Genomic DNA, 17,169 nt, shown 5'->3' with positions numbered 1-17,169 from the left:
ATTTTGAACTTGGGAACATTTGATCGTTTGCATTGTCAGCGCGTACTTGGTTCTAATTTCCTCGTGTATTTATTTTGACATTTTACATAAATTCCTAAATCTCTAATGCTCAAAAAAATTCAAATAGAGATTTGTAATCCCTAGAGAAACATTTTTTAATTTCAGAATCATATTCTACTATATTTTACTTATGTCTGAAAAATGAAATAAGAAAAAAAGTCTTTTTTATCGAATAAATCAATTCTCTCATCTTTCATTTTCTTTCAGTAAATTTGCATTAATATTAGAATATCTAGTGAAACTATGTGTAATCCTTGAATGACTACTCCTTGTTCTACACAATGATATGAATGAACTTCACTATGGCGTAATTTATACAGTTAATATGATATTTAAATAATTTACATTACACACGTATAATTCGTCTAACATTTCATTAGGTTTAACTCCGAGACTACGTAAGGAATCTTCACAAAACGCCTAATTGCACGAATACTAATTAAGCGTAGAACTTGACGAGAAAGGGAGAGTAAAGAGTTGTACGGGCGAGAAATTTTCGGAGAATTTTCAAGAAAATTGAAGATCTTTGTCTTGCTGTGTCGCAACAAGTGATGGGTAACGTCTATTTTTGCATCATTGTTATAATATTTTGGAAATTGTATTCTTGTGTAATGGGATTATAGGCGCTACGTAACGTATGTACATCACTGTCTTTCTCGCGATTTGAATTACTGACATATACCGGGTGATTCTCTGAAGCAGGTAACGGTGCTAGGAATTCATTCCCAATCGAACTTTGGATGTCCTATTAGGAATGGAACCTCGCATCTTTTTGCAAGAACACCCTGTATAAATATGTATAAATATGTTTCTGCGCGGCGACGCATACAGTGGACCAATAGTCGCTATTCCGGAAATGAATTTAACTAAAGAGAAGCTTTAAACTTCTTTCATATAAAAAGAAAATAAATCGGAAGATTAAATATTTGATTAAACTTTTTTTAAATCTCGGTTATATATTGTGGTATAAATTTTTCTTGCAGATATAAATTAAGATATAAGAATGCGTAATTTATTATCAATATTTTATATATAAATTATATATATCGTGAAAAATATTATATACTCTTGCATATATCATATCGTTACAAATTAATATTTTTCGGGGCAATGGCTTTCGGTCCATTTTTGGTATAGCGTCCGCGTTTCTGTGGGCTTTGATATTGTCTCTCATGATAAGGAACGCGCGAAAAAAAAAGTTAATTAAACGAGATATATAAATATATATAATATAAATATAAATGCGAGCGGAGATAAGATATATAATGATGTCGCGATATATTAATCGCGTCTTGCATTGGCTGCCTTCGATATACTTCTTTTAGTTTCTGTTGAGGTAATGTGTGTCAAACGAGAACCTGATTGTGTGTGAAGTAAAAGGCCATACCTACACGCACCAGGAACGTCTTTGTTATTCTATCATTTTTTTATAATATATATATTCTTATAATTTTTTACATTATTAAATAATGAATAAAAAATGATAGAAAAATATTTTAAAATTTTTACTCTAAATTTCAAAATATCTCAATCTTATAAAGATTCTATTAACTCTTATATTTTGGAATCAGGATTACATTTTCAGATTTTTTCGTGTGTATCCTATATATCTTAACATCTAAAACTTTCTTAAAAGCGAAACTTTTTGAAATCAAACTTTCGCAACATCCCGAAAATCACTTCTCTCATATTTCTTCTTTAAAAGTAAAAAAAAACCGTGTGCTCGTAACGAAATTTTTCACGAAAGAATTTTTTTTTTTTTTTTTTTTTTCAAAAACTATTAAACTTGCACTAAAATTATTGCTTAATTTTCTACGAATTTTTCCAAATAACAACTTCGACGATGACAACAAAAGAATCAATCGTCAAAAAAACAAGGTAGTTATTTGAGTATTGAATTTTAAATATTTATCCTTTTTAAGAATGGATTCCAACAATATCGCTGTCCATTTAAAAAGATCTTTTTCTCTAGCTAATTGAAGGAATATAAAAATAAATTTTTAATTGATCGAATAATAAATTAAGTATTTTTTTAAATATGAAATTTGATGCCGCAATAAAAAGTAATGGCCGAAGCATCGAGGGGAAATGACGTGTATTTCAGTAACATTATTGCTTTTAGATGAGCGCACATCGCTCGACGGCCCTGGGCGAGATTACGCTCCTGGACGCGCGATTGGCCGTGCGAGTCACGTGACGTCAGTGCGCGCAGCGACGACGACATATGGCCGGCAGCCAAAGGCCGAGCGGGAGACGAACCACTGCGAGCGACCTCGGAGAGTTAGTTCCGACAGTCGAACAGCGGCAAGCAAATATGGCTGCCGCGCGAACAGATAATAGTGCGTAGCGGACGCGCTGCCGGCGAAAAAAAGGATTACGTGCGGGTGCGTGTACGATGTTGTTGAAGAATCGGGCTGCAACGGCGAAGAAGTACCGCAGGCATCATGGGAAAAACGGTGCCAGATCCGCGGCCGGTAAGTGCAATCTCGCAATCGCTTGTATGTCGCTTGTATGTTTGTACATACGAGAGAGAGAGAGAGAGATATCGTCGCGCATTGTTCCCCCTCGGCTTCCCCCCCCCCCCTTTGTCATTCTTTCCCCCTCTCCCGCGGTCTCATCGAGCGATATCGACCACGTATATAAGCATACCAGCCGGAGCCGCGTGATAAATCAGGAATCTGTCGCGAGCCGCGAGATTCAAACTTGGAAGAGCAATGTATGCGATCTTTGAACATGGCAACTCCCCAAGAAGCTGCCGAAACGTTCGTTAATTGCGCTTGTTGTATCGTTATTAACGAAAATATACGTGAGGGATGACGGGACGTCGTGTCGCAACACGTTTTTTTTGCGTTTGACACTTGACGTCGGTCACTTTGACAGGGGCCACCGTCGAATTTGTCACTGTACTTGGTAATTTTTATGTCACATTACATGTACATATGGCGGCGAGAACGATTTTCCGATCGATTCTTCTCGGATTTGTTCTTTTTGCCGATCATGTTGGTCTGGCAACAATGATACATTGTTGTAACGGAGTGTCTCTTTCCTGGAAAAACATGGAAAACCTGAAATTCTCAAGGATTTCTTTTGTCTCTGGAAAAACCAGGGTTTTCATGGAATTTTAGTGGCATTCAGAGAATTTTTAAAAAAATCCTCTGATAATTTTATTCCTATATTGTAAGCAGTCGACAAGTCAAGTATGTGTGAATTATTTTATTTAAAATATATTATAAATATATATCTGTCTTTCTTTGTTTATATATGTTTAATATTGAATATGCAATACATATTCTCTATTATAATTTTTAGTCATTAGAAAACGCATGTAATAAAGAAACTTATTTTAGGAAGTTGCACCAAAAAAAATCTTCAAAATATTCCCTTCACCTGGAATTTTGAACAAAAAATACCTGGAAGATCAGAGAATTTTTGGGGAATCTTTTTACAAGATTTGAGTAGACACCCTGTGTAAAGTTTGGCTTAAATTTAACATATATCACATGTCCCAAACGATCCACACAAATTTTTGTGTTAATTTATAACACGGATATGTTAAATGGTGATACCAGTACTATGTTTAATATTTCAACACAAAATAAATGCAAACTTTATAGCAATTTGAAATAAATTTTCTATAAAATAAATATATTTTTAATGATAAAATTAACCTGAAAAAAAGTTGACGGTAGTCACTCTCACTCCTATTATAAAATAAAATCAACATTTTTTCTGCAAATTTTAAATCCTGTCACTAATAATAAGGAACATATCTATTGTTAAAAAATTAAAATTAAAAATATGTGCACATTATGTTATTTTTACACTTTTGCTTTCTCATAGAGGAAATTTTGAATTTTTTGAGGAATGTCTGTACACGCTGTAACTTTCGGAAAATTTTAGATATCGGATTAAATTTTTTTATATGAATAGAGTATTATTAAAGGATGGTTGGTACTGAATTTGGTGAGTATCGGTGAAAGGGTTCATTTTTTATAAAATTTTGAATTTTTTGAGAAATGTCTGTACACGTTGTAACTTTCAGAAAATTTGAGATATTGGATCAAACTTTTTTACATGGATAGAATATTATTAAAGGATGTTTGATATTGAATTTAGTGAGGATCGGTGAAAGAATTCATTTTAATTTTTATTTTGCTCACAAAGCTTCCTCTATGAGGAAGCAAAAATTGAAAAATTCACATGCTTAAAGCAGCTTAAGCTTTGTAAGATAAAATAATGAGGAAGCAATGTGCAAGTTTCTAATTTGCACAACTCTACTTGTTTTTCGTTGTTTTAATAATTTAACATTTGAGTTCAATTGACACAACAGCAATATGTTAAATTAACACATGAATGTGTTAAATATTTAACGTAAAAGTTTTAACCGGCATATTTTTTAACAGGAAAGCAAACAAATTTTTCAACAGTGTACGATATAATACGATCACGTTTTATTATTCCGGAGCATGATTAAGGGGAATGCGTCGATAGAGTGCAACGTACATTAATGACGTATGCAGCTCTATTATTGATGGAAATTATATTCGAAATATCTATTATCACATCGATCGTAAGTAAATTTCACATGAAATTTGTCGTATAATATATCTCTAATTAAAAGATAAATAAATATGACATAAGGAAGCGCGACGTTGTTAACGTTCCGATCTTTGTCACACTCTGTTGTAACAACACAGGGCAGGAGAGTCCGTTAAAAATATCTTCGGAGAGGCATTTCGGCAAAGCATCGTTTGAAGATGCGTCGCGATGAAAACGCATTCCTGGCACGCCGCGATAAGAATAGAGCGATGGTGGGAAGGAAAGGACGATTCGCGATGTGATAACGAACGGGGAAGAATACGTAGGATCACGTGCGTCTAACTAAATCACGCGTTGCAGATCATATATATAAAAAGATGATATATAGTTACATTAGTTACATTTTTTCTACATGTTACTAAATAAGTTTTTATAAAATTTTTTATAAAACTCGAATAAAACTGAACATATATGTAAGTATCTGAAAAGATATGAGGGAGGGGGAAAAAGAGATACAATATTAGATATTAATATAAATAAAATATAATGGAAATATATATATATATAAAATATTACACAGTAATTTGTTTAAGAGATTTGTTTAAGAATGGGATAAACACAAATATCTTTACGTCAGAAAAGTTAGCCTTACTTGCACCATCAGCGTGACCACGTGGTTTTCCTCGCGACCACATGACCGTGGTATCTATACATGAGCTGTATACATACATCGAATAAATTTGCGCATTATTATCGATGGATACTTAAACATCGGATAATAATTATAAGTGCCCGAATTAAGCACTATCTCTATCACGTTATCTCTAAAAGCAGGTGAAATTGACATCGTCGTAAAATGTGAACGAGTGCCACTTAATGAGTGATCGTAAATCGCATCAAGTTATTTAAACTTCGGAATTATAAAGTCAACAGAGTTACAATTTTAATCCCCCTTGACTTGTTTATTCCCTCATAAAATTACATTCAAACATCGCTTACGAAATGAGAAGGAAAACTATTACTATTGTTATTATCTATCTGTTATATATTTGTCATTTGAAATTTATCGACCTTGCATAATATATTTTACACACACATAACCCACACACACATTTATATGTGTGAATATTTAAATAATCCGACTATAAAATTTTATCTAGTGTTATATAAAAAGTGAAAAGACTTTTTTAAGAACTTAAGAGCTGACTTTTTTGCAGATTAGATTAGGGATAGAGAACTTCAAAACCTTTAAGGGACCGGTATATTTGACACGCGCAAAGAAGCTAATCGAATGGCGAGAGAAGCTTTTCGTAGAACAACCGTCGTGAACACCGGCGCGTTAAACGTCTCCAAGGCCTTTGCAATGGAGACTCAATCACCGCCAATCTGCACACAGTCTTAGCAAATTGCTTGAACGATCCCGAGCGGCATCTGCGAGTCGCAAAGCATCGTAGAAACTGAATAAGAATTTAGCTATTTGCAGGCACTTTCGCTGCTCGAAGAAATTCGAAGAATTCGACTATCCGATATTCAATATTTGTCGCCGAATATAGATATATTTGAATTTATTATACCAATATATATATATTCATATCGACAGTTCTTTTATTTGTTCGAGATTTGTACTAATAATCATAAATTAATTTTCGATGTTAGAGATGATATCGGTTCATTCTTGAAATGATAATTAGCTTTATATATAAAGCGTATAAATAATTTATTATAAAAATAGACAAGTGATATTGGAATAGATTATTTTCTTCTAACAGAATATACATATGGAATAATTGCCTTTAATATGTCAATGCTCTTGCTTCAATCGCATCGTTATCATTAATAACAGAGTCAAATGTCGATTTTCATGATCTATCGAAACCAGTATTCCTGGTCTACCGAATTCAAGAATAACAATTCGTTTAATTTTTTTCCGGTCGATTGATTCCTTGATTGGGTCATCGAAATCTCCGTCTTCGAAAACAATCTTTCTGCTGGAACTGACATGGCCATGAATCGACAAGTATTTTTGCGCTATTTTGTACAATGAGGGATATATCTTCATGCCCTTCCATTTCTCTAAGAGGTTGTTCTTCAAGGAAACTAGCGGACTGGCCAGGTACAAATATAACTCGTATTATAAAAATGCATTGTCATTTTTTTTCTATGGGTTTATGCGCCAGGAGTTTATGATGAATCCTTCTTCGAGAGATCGTCCTTGGCTTCTTTCTCTTCAATATTAGACTCATGGAACGGACACACGTTGGATAATTCGCTTATATCATCGCATCATATCGCGCAATAAGTGAATGGCATTGGCCAGAACCTGTTTATTCTGGAAGTGTATGATCTTAAAGCGGGGATCCAGTATGGTGGCAATGGAGATCGAATCGATGCACTCTAAATGGTTGAATCTCGGCAATTCTATCAGAATGGCTTTTTTCAATTTCACCATTAGCTCCGTCGTTTGTGTAGTGTTTTTGTACTCATTGTCAGCACGACTAATAAGTGGTATTATTTTCGAGATCGCGATATAATTTTCGGCCGAATATCCTTGTGCCATGAATTTCAAGGGTTTCAATAAATCTAGTATTTCGTAAGCAAGACATTATTGATCACTGTCCATAATTCGACAAATCGTTCTATCATATAGAATATACTGTTCCACTTAATCTCTCTTTTGACATCGAGAATGAATTTTTTTTATTTCAGTTTCAGATATACCTAAGTCAGTTTGACGTTGACGCAATTCGTTATTCATGTCAGTGCTCTTTTTTATAAATTTCACGATCAGCCTTCCTTTGTCGATAATATTATTGAGATCTTTACAATTTTTCATCGAATTTTCTGCCACAGATTGATAGTATAAGCGAAACAAGCTATATGCTTGTTTTGACCAAAAGCTTGCGCAACAACGCTAACTATATTAGACTTATTATTAGTTGCAATTGCTGCAACTTTACTGATATCGATGCACCATTTCATGAGAGCATTCAAAAGAGAACACGCAACGTAATCTACAGTATTTAGACAATTCAATGATTTCAATGTTTCCCGATCCCAATTTTTTGGTTCCATTTGTTATGAAATGTACTGTGACTCTCAGGAAACTTTTACATGACTCTTCTTTGAACCAGGTATCTATACTGATAGTTACATATAAAATTTCGTTCAGCTTTTGTTTGAAGATCTGAACTGCCACATCATATTTCTCATCTGATTTTCTCTTGATTGTATTTTTGTTAGGAATTTTATAATAAGGCGCCAGTTCTTTCATCAGATGTTTGAATCTGTTACACTGGCAAGTGGTATTGAATGGTCTATAACCAATGCAAATGAAATAAAGAATAGCATCTTGGCATAGCAGTCTTCATCATCTGAATAATCTGAAAGATAGTTTATGTAAAAATCCCAAGAAATTAAGCATTTATAGTTATTCTTAGGTATTTAGATATTATTTAATACATATTTATCATATTTTTATTTTATATATTTTATATATATATTTTATATATTTTATGTTTTTGGATTTTCAATGTAAAAATATATCTCACCGGAATAACTAGATACTCTTTCTAGAGCTATCAAATCGACCAAAATTACAGTCAAGCATTCACATAACGTAATAAGAATATTTGATTGTGATTTGTCGATTTGGTTGCGGTCTTACGGTTACGATTAAACCTTTTCACGTATAATAACCTTCAATCCGGTATTTTTCTCTCATCGAGAAGCTACATAAATATTACGAACGATACCCAGGAGCATCGATATTTGATATCTTCATCGATCAAGCAAAGTGTGTGAGTATCGGTACTCTTACCTGTTTGATTGCGAGTTTATTATATCAATACGTTTCATTTGATATCATGAAAGCGGTATCGTAATTTAAAGATAATACCGTAGCTATCAATACAGAATTGGAGACAGGAGAAGAAAAAGAATGAGTCACAGTGATTTAAATATATTGTTTATTAATATCTATTAATTAATATTTATTAATTAATATAAAATATATAGTATCTGATAATAGTTGTTTTGATTATAATAATTGTGTCCCATAAATCAACATTTAATTATTATAGAATGGCTACTATCTATCGTAGTAATACTTAATGTCGATAAAAACTTGCAATCCGGTTCTGTATATTAGTTTAATAACGAGAATTTCTAATAGATACTTTCTACTGGATATCATATATAGATATGCTAACGTAAAATCGCGACTTATGAATACTACCGTGCCAAAAAAAAAAAAAGATAGAAAAATATCGATTCTTTACTTTCTATTCTCGATACTCGCCTTTCACATATCAATGTGTAAAATGCTCGAAGTCACGAATGTCTGAAAATTTAAAATATTCAAGTTCTAAATATCGATATCGCATTGAAATGGTTTTCATATCAATAATACTTTGTGTAAATAAACTGGATTTTTGAGGATATCTTTGTAAATATTATTTTTGAAAACAGATATTTTTATTTTTTATTTTATTTTTTTTTTATTTGTTATGTGATACATGTTTATTTGTATTATTCTAACGAGATAAGTAAATTAAAACATTTGGATACACATGTAAATTTTTTTTACAAACTTGTTTTAAAGCATATTATTTTGTGAAACATTAACACACTGACACATATGTCGAAATTAATAATAAATTAATAAAAAAGGAGAGGAGGAGTTCAGTATATATTAACGTTTTTGCGTCTCTAGTTTTTCATGTTTTGCTGAGTAGATATATTTGTAGATCCGGTCAAGATCAACAGTCATCGCGATTCGGCGTCACGTGTGCGTGAGCCGAACTTCATGGATTTATATAACATCATTTTTTATTCAACAGGCATACATTCAACCGGCGGGTGCTTAATTGGTTGAGAGATCGAGGCAAAGAAATGTTTGAGCTTGACTGTTTTTGAGGCCAGCGAGGTAACAGACCTGATTTACAAATCAGCGGTGCTCAGCTGATCCGAGCAGCTGGATGAAAGGAATCATCAGCGAGTATTTTGAAGAATATACGGCGCAGTGAACGATACCAAGGTACGCTCGTATACGTACCGCACGTGTTCGCGTAACGTGATAGCTTCGAGCGCGACACATACCAGTGACGCTCAAGTGAATATTTTTTAGAGAGATTTTTAAAGATTCCCAAAAATCTTCAATGGTTCTCAGAGAGCTATTTTAGATCTTCCAAACTGAATGTTTCTTGATTTTCAAGCATCTTCCAAATTTTTCAGAACTTCTTAATTTAATTCCTCTACAGATTCTCTCTTACTAAACCTGAAAAAATTCTTGAAACTTTTCAATATTAACTCAAATATTCTGAGAATATGTGGGGAGTATTGGAGAAGGTTCTAACTTTCTGTTCACGTTGTTTGTGTTACGTGCGTTATCAGTCTTTCTATGAAAACCACAATGATAGCAGGCCATCCACCTAGAGATAAGGCCCCAGAGTCCACAAAAACGCATCTCAATTCAATATTCATCTTGTTCTCATGGTCGTAACGAAATAAAACCTCGCCGTCCTTCCCCCCCCCCCCCCTCTTCGAATGTTTTCTTTGCCTAATCAAATCGCACGCAAATGCGTAGTTTCGACGTAATCTACTACACGCTGGACTTTTATACATTATAATGGACATACATCGTCGTCGCCCACAATTAAATACAGCATTAAATATACGATATTATTTCTCTAAATTAAGATAATTATATAATAAACTTTATATAATGAAAAAAATAACAAAATTTTTAATGTTAGTTATAGGATCTTTACTATTTGAAAAATTAATTTGTCATCAAATTAAGTTTAAACGAATAAATAAATTAAATTATAATAATATATAGATGGTTGTTGCCTCGAGTTTACGCAATTGTTTATAGTTTGGTATAATTATATAATTGATGATGACACATACAAATGATTAGATTGTGGATACTTAATCACACGAAACGATGGCAATAAAAATGATGAAATTTTATCGAAATAAAAAATTGATTTCAAAATTCAAATATTTGTTATATATAGTAGAATTTATAATAGATAAAATAGATAAATACGTAAAAATGTATATATCTCGAAATAATTTAAATAATATAAAATAGTTTTTATCAAGATCGTATTGACCGATCGATAAGATAGACGGCACCAACGCGTGCGTGCATATGTACATATATGTACATGTATGTCGAATGTCTCATAGTGTAAGCACCAAATAACAGTTAAGCCGTAAAAGCGCGACGATAAATAAGCAAGAGACGGGTCATCGTCCAATGGTAGACGAGATTCACGTTCAACGAGCCGTATTAGAATCGCCGTCATTTATGCGCGTGTGCGAGGACATTGTGCTGATGATAGTGTCAATTGTATTGAATATCGGAATATATTTGCGATATATCCGCGATATCCCAATATTTAAATATATTCTCGAGAAATAATTATGTGATGTTTGTACGTTGGATAAGCCATCGTTAAATTTTATTTTTAGTTTCTTCGTGATATTTCAATGGTATCGAAGGTACCTCGTTATTGAAATCAAGATATCTTATCATAGGAAACTTTGTGTCTGGGCATCTTTCATCAAGATAAGATTTTATACAAATCGTACTCGGATACGTGACACGACAAATATCCGGGAAACACACATTCGCGATCCATTTTTCGCAAAAACTCGATCGTCGTTGTCGTCATAGGATTTTCATATGACCCATCATTATGAGACGGCCGGTAATTGTCTAGCGTGACTAATAGGACGAGCGAGTTTACAGACGTTTACCGCGCTATCAGCGAACACGTAGGAGTCTCGTTTTTATGTGGGTGCGCTATACATTCATAGGTATGTGCTATACGTATGTAATGCTATGCGAATGTGTATGTAATGAGTAATTGAACGGCGCGTATAAAGAGAGAGAGAGAGGGGGGGGGAGAGAGAGAGAGAGAGAAAAGAAGGAGGAAAGCAAGCAACAAACATATCATTGTGTGCGATCGTCTCGTGTACATTGGACTTTATTGCATTCGTTGACTTACTTCTATGCGAAAACGATGGAATGAGAAACAATGGTAGGACAAACGGATAGGAAGGATAAACCCAAATTATTTTTGTATAGCTTATAATATAAATTTCTTAGAGGGGATTGTGAGAGATCCGGTTGAAATAATAACAAGATTATATTCCGAAAAATATGCCCGCGTCACTATAAATGCCGCACCCTGTATAAAACAGATTATATAATCTGGTATCTTTTTCAGAATTCATATTTGTGTAGATTTAAATATATAATAGATAGAAAACACATGGACAGTGAAGAGATTTATTAGATGTACATAGCAGATATATAATATAAAAATTTAATATCGATATAAGTAAAGTTTACAAGCGTTATCATTTATTTACAATATAACGTTATCAATAATTTTTAATCTAACTCTGGCTGTATTAAGTTATACTAACTCCTCGTGTGTGATAACAATTTGATTAATCCTGACCTAACATAATCCTGTGTTAAGATAGACTCTGCTATTTTAATAAAGCTGTTAATTTCATATAATTTTAATCCAATCATATAACAAAGTATTTAATGAATATGTATCAATGTATGTGATACGTGTCACTAACAAAATAACGATGTGTCACTAATAGAATATTAACTATAATCGATAACAGATAATTAATGATAAATTAGATATGTCACGTCGCGTATAGTACGCATTATGATATAGCATGCAAAAAAGGATTTATGAAGATTTAATAGCAGCAGGGAATTTTATATTCAAGTAACATATTAGTTCTGACTACTTGATATTACAAGGTGTCTACTCTCTGGAAAAACCTAGAAAATCTGGAATTTTCAGGAATTTCATTTTTACCTTAAAAAATAAGGGAATTCTCATGGAATTTTATTCGAACCCAGAGAATTTTTTCAAAAATTCTTTCTTTGATCATTTTGTTCTTATATTGCAAGCATCGATAATCTGATTGTGTGAATTATATATTTTTCTCTCTTTGATTATATGTTCATCATATAATCTGACAAAAATACTGAATACACAGTACCGAGTGCACATTTTTTATTGTAATTCTTACAATTAATCATCATTAATTAGAAATAGATAGAAAATGAAAATATTATGCAAATAAAAAATTCTTATCTTACAAGCGTCATTCAGTTTTTTCAGTACATTTTTAAATTTAATATTTAAAATTTAAGTTGTTTATCTTTCCTTTGTATAAGTGAAAAGCATTAGAAAACACACACAAAAAAAGACTTATTTTAAAAAATTCCATTCAAAAATTCTCTGAGTTTTATCTGGAATTTTGAACAAATTACCTGAAAAATCAGGGAAATCTAATGGAATTTTTTTGCAAGCTTTCGATAGACATTCTGTATTATTTGATTTTTGTCTCCTTTTGCAATCGAGTATTAAGAGATAAATGATCGATAAAATCAAAATTAAATAATCATAGAATCCACATACGCACATCTCGAATTCTGTCGGATCGATGGAAAGCTCTACGATTTTTCGAACACTCTGTATAGATGCTAATGAAACGGATAGACGCTAATGTATAGCTCGCGATAAACATTTCTCAATCGTCATCGCATTCCCGCTTCGATGATTTTTCGCGCTCCCTCGACGCTTTTTAGATCGGTGTCTCGGGTTTCCGCGGCGACCGAGATAACAATAATGATAAATAATAACAAATCCATGTACACATATTGTACAATATACTCTTCGCGAGTGTTCACGCTGCGCAGATCTCGAATATTCGCGATGTTTTCGCGATGGAAAATCCGCGCAGCACGGCTATTATTGAAGAAAAAGTGGGAAAAAATCGGAGTAAAGGTACGGACAGATATAAATAATGTCAACAAATCAAATCGGCTGATGTGGAATACGTATAAGTTTGCAAATTTCAATATTGTGGCTCGCCCGGAAAAACCTTGATGACCGACTTTTTTCATTTAATGACATCTTAATATATGGTGTGATCTCGCGAATCAAAGTAATTCATGATCTTTTTATGTAAATGATTTAGCGTCATTGATTTATCGTATAATTATTCTCTTAAATATATATCAAAATATATACAGGGTGTCTATAAAGTCTGTCTCCACCTTCTATATTTCGGAAACGGCTCAAAATTATGGAAATCCATGAAATACGTGTTCGATCATTTCGAGGGGCTACTCTTTTAAAGGGGTTGGGGGAGTTGTCCCCTCAAGGGGGTGTCCTAGGGGGACCCCAACTCAAAAATTTTAAATGGAACCCCCCCATATTATAATATATCGTTTGTAAGAGCATAAAAAAAGAAAATTTTTGGTACAAACCGAAGGTTGATTAATAGTTATTTAAGATTAAAGTTCGAAAAGGCCAATTTTCAAAAAATCCTTACTCCCATTTGGAAAATCCTAAAAAAACGTTTTTAAGTCATTTCCATAAAAAAATTCAGATTCGACTTTGGTTTTATAAGAAAAAAATTTTTTTTTGCTGTTCTTTCCCTTTAACAAATCTTCTTTGACATTATCTCATAATACTATTTTTCAGGGCTCTGCGTACATCTGACGTGTAGTTAAGCCGGATCTGCGTGGGAGATTTACGGATCGCTGAAACTACGGAATTACAGATTGACGTATAAATAACAATTAGAATGGATTACCCAACTGCGGATTGATAACCGCGCTATCGCTAATGCACCTCCTCGAATGAAATCGCAACGCGGGTCGCAAATGGTTCGCGAATTGTAAACTTATAATCGATTTTTGACGTCACGATCGACGCCGAGAATCGTCACGCGTAGCCCGCGCACCCGCGCATTTAATCGATCACGCTCGTGTCGATTATCTAATCGTCGTCCACCGTGACGGAACAGAATTCTCTCACGCGAAGATTCGCGTACAACTGTGATGCCAGGTGAAAATTGGTTATCGTATGCAGCTGACGCAAATCCCGAAGGACAGTACGTTTCATTCGTGCCCAATCGCCCTTTAAAGGCGCGACGTTTGACCTTCGGGACAATGAAGCGCCCAAGTTGCATAATCGAATTTTGCGAATTATTTTTATAAAACTTTTTCCCCGGAAAATAATGGGGTTTTTCTCTCGGAAATCTCGTTTACGGCAACTTTAATAGCGCCGAAATCATCTCTATATCTCTTGTATGGTTCGAGTTATATCGCATAAAAATTTTCAGCTTCTTATGATGATTTTCAGGGAGCCATTCAGGTATCATTCACAATCAGTATCGTATTTTAAACATCGTATTCGCATCCCTCCGTGATTGAATGAGAGGAGATGCGTCGTATCGATACTCAATCAAGCTTAAGCGCCTCCGCCGATAATTCCTGAGGCTAATTAGCGTCTGTTGATTGGTCACCTTCGTCGGCGCGCCATCGCCGACGCCGACGTCGGCCAACATACATGATGATGCGACGAAGGTGGGGGCTTATTTACTTGCGTTGTCGGGTCATGCTGATCTCGGACGAGTCGTTAGTCTTGCGTGCGACGCGCATCGTATCTTTCCCGCTATCGTGTTCCGTTCACGCGTCTTCTCTCTTCTCGAATATACATTTCTGCGTCGCATTCTCCGGTTTGGGATGGCATACTGCCCATCGTCATCTTTACGGAAATTCGAACGACGCTCGCAATGATGTAGAACGTGCCAAATTGACATGGAGTTGATATTTCGCGGTAGTGCACGGACTGCAGGCCTCAGGGCCTGACGATTTCAAAAGCAAGAGGATAACTTGTCAGTGGAATTATCGACGTGACACCGGACAATTTATCGTTATTTAAAATTAAGATGGAACTTTGTGGATCTTAGGACAATTTAAAAAGTGAGTGATACAACACATACATACACACATGTGTGTGAAAGTCAAATAACGAACAACTTTGCTAAAACAATCATCTGGAAACGAAAGGTGGCCTTAGCGGCATGAATTTTGGACGCGGATGAATAAAGAATCTGATACCGAGCTAAGATTGTTTAGTGATTCGTGAGCGATTTTTTGTTTTGTCGCCGAACGACGTGGCTGCGAAAAGAGTCGTAGATTCTCGGGGGGCCTAAATGGCACCCGACCTCGAGAAGAGGCGCCAGGAATTAAGGAGGGGCAGCAGCGCGACCTTGGACCATGTCAACGATCATCTGGGCATGCTCCTACAATCGAGCTGTGTAAACGGCGCTTTAACGGATCTTTATCGTCATGGTAATTAATATGCGTTTGAGAGATTACAGTTGAATATTTACAGTTGTATTTCTATGATTTTTCTCGTCCAGAGAGATATTCTTTTCAATTTAATTTTCTTTATATTTTATAATTATATTAGTATTATTTTATTTTAAAATAATTTATTTCTTTTTTAATTTAATTTACTAAATATCTTTTAAATTCTTTTGAGGATATATTCTCTGCTGCTGCTGAATATCTCTATTTATTCTTTGTAATATTTGTAAGATTATCATTTATCGGAGCAGAATCCAGGCAGAGATTTTTTAGTTGATTTTATTAAAGATCTTTTTATCGAAGTAAACTAGTTTCGTTCGATTTTCTTGTATTTCCTCTTATTTTCCTTGTTCTTAACGTTTTACTTTAAAATGTCTGACGCAGATATCGGTTTATATCCATTAAAGAGAGAAATTTTTCTAATTTTATCTATCTTATCTAATTTGTTTAAGGGTGATTTAAATTCTAGGATTAGTCTGATGATTGGAAGATTTAGAGACTTCAATATATTTGTAATCATTTTTACTTGTCATTATAGGGCTAGGAACTTTTTTTACTTCAATGATTAAAAATATTTTTTTATTTCACACCATTCCATTAAAGCACGATGCAAATTAAGGAACGAAATACAGAATAGCGAAAGAGTTCAGTCTTGGCGATTTCAGAATAAGAAGGGATTCGACTCTAGACATCTTCTTTCTTTATCGAATGCGTAACTGTCTATTGCAATACAAAAAAATCCATATCTCGCTTCTCTCTGTCTCTCTTTCTCTCTCTCTCTCTCTCTTTCTCATTGATAGTAACATGTGAGTTTACATGTATTATAAGAGAATGTATAACAGACTACAAATTTATCTCTCTGTACTCTATGGGTTTAAGCATGAAACCGTGTGTGCGCGCTTTTACGAGGTCAGTAAACTTGTGACGAATGTTTTTATGCGCTATCTCCCGCCGGCATTAATATTGTTGAAAATACTCAGCTTTAGTATCGTTGCTGGCCAACGGGAAAATGGATTGTGTGTAAACGGATTCCAGATAACCTTCGCGATTCCCGATACGCGTCTAAGGGGTTCGAGACACTATGAAATATGAGAGCAAGATATAAGAAACAAGGAATATATGTATAATAAATATATTATACGGGAATCCAATTGTTGCGATAAACGCAAAAGCGCTGAGAGACGCGGATGTTGGGATATTGGAGACGACTTGAATGCCGGGAGATAATGTTGACCTAAAGTGACGATGAGTCCAATGTAGAGATATAAAAAAACTGTTTTCTTTTTTTAAATAGAAAAAAAAACGTACTTTCTTTTCGGTGAAATAATTTTTTTTTTTTTTATTATTATTATTTT

At 34.0% G+C, this 17,169-nt stretch overlaps 1 protein-coding gene across 7 annotated transcripts in view; it reads left to right on the top strand.

Annotated features, from left to right (window-relative positions):
* Positions 1-2,226: 2,226 nt before the first annotated feature.
* The window catches only part of LOC115242332 (nuclear factor of activated T-cells 5), a 32,230-nt gene continuing 17,287 nt past the window's right edge, over positions 2,227-17,169 (top strand). For 3 of the 7 annotated variants that reach the window (XM_029818575.1, XM_029818558.1, XM_029818566.1), the window contains exon 1: positions 14,139-15,796. In XM_029818575.1, the coding sequence (XP_029674435.1) occupies positions 15,658-15,796 (139 nt within the window). In that variant the 5' untranslated portion in view covers positions 14,139-15,657. Of the gene's footprint in view, positions 2,535-14,138; positions 15,797-17,169 lie in introns of those variants that run through there. The other 4 variants (XM_029818582.1, XM_029818596.1, XM_029818619.1 and 1 more) reach the window with 4 other exon arrangements.

Source organism: Formica exsecta, unplaced genomic scaffold, assembly GCF_003651465.1.
Source record: "Formica exsecta isolate Colony F162 unplaced genomic scaffold, ASM365146v1 scaffold120, whole genome shotgun sequence".
Taxonomy (NCBI): Eukaryota; Metazoa; Arthropoda; class Insecta; order Hymenoptera; family Formicidae; genus Formica; species Formica exsecta.
Note: the sequence above shows the minus strand (reverse complement) of the source record. Positions and strands in the feature narration are given on the sequence as shown.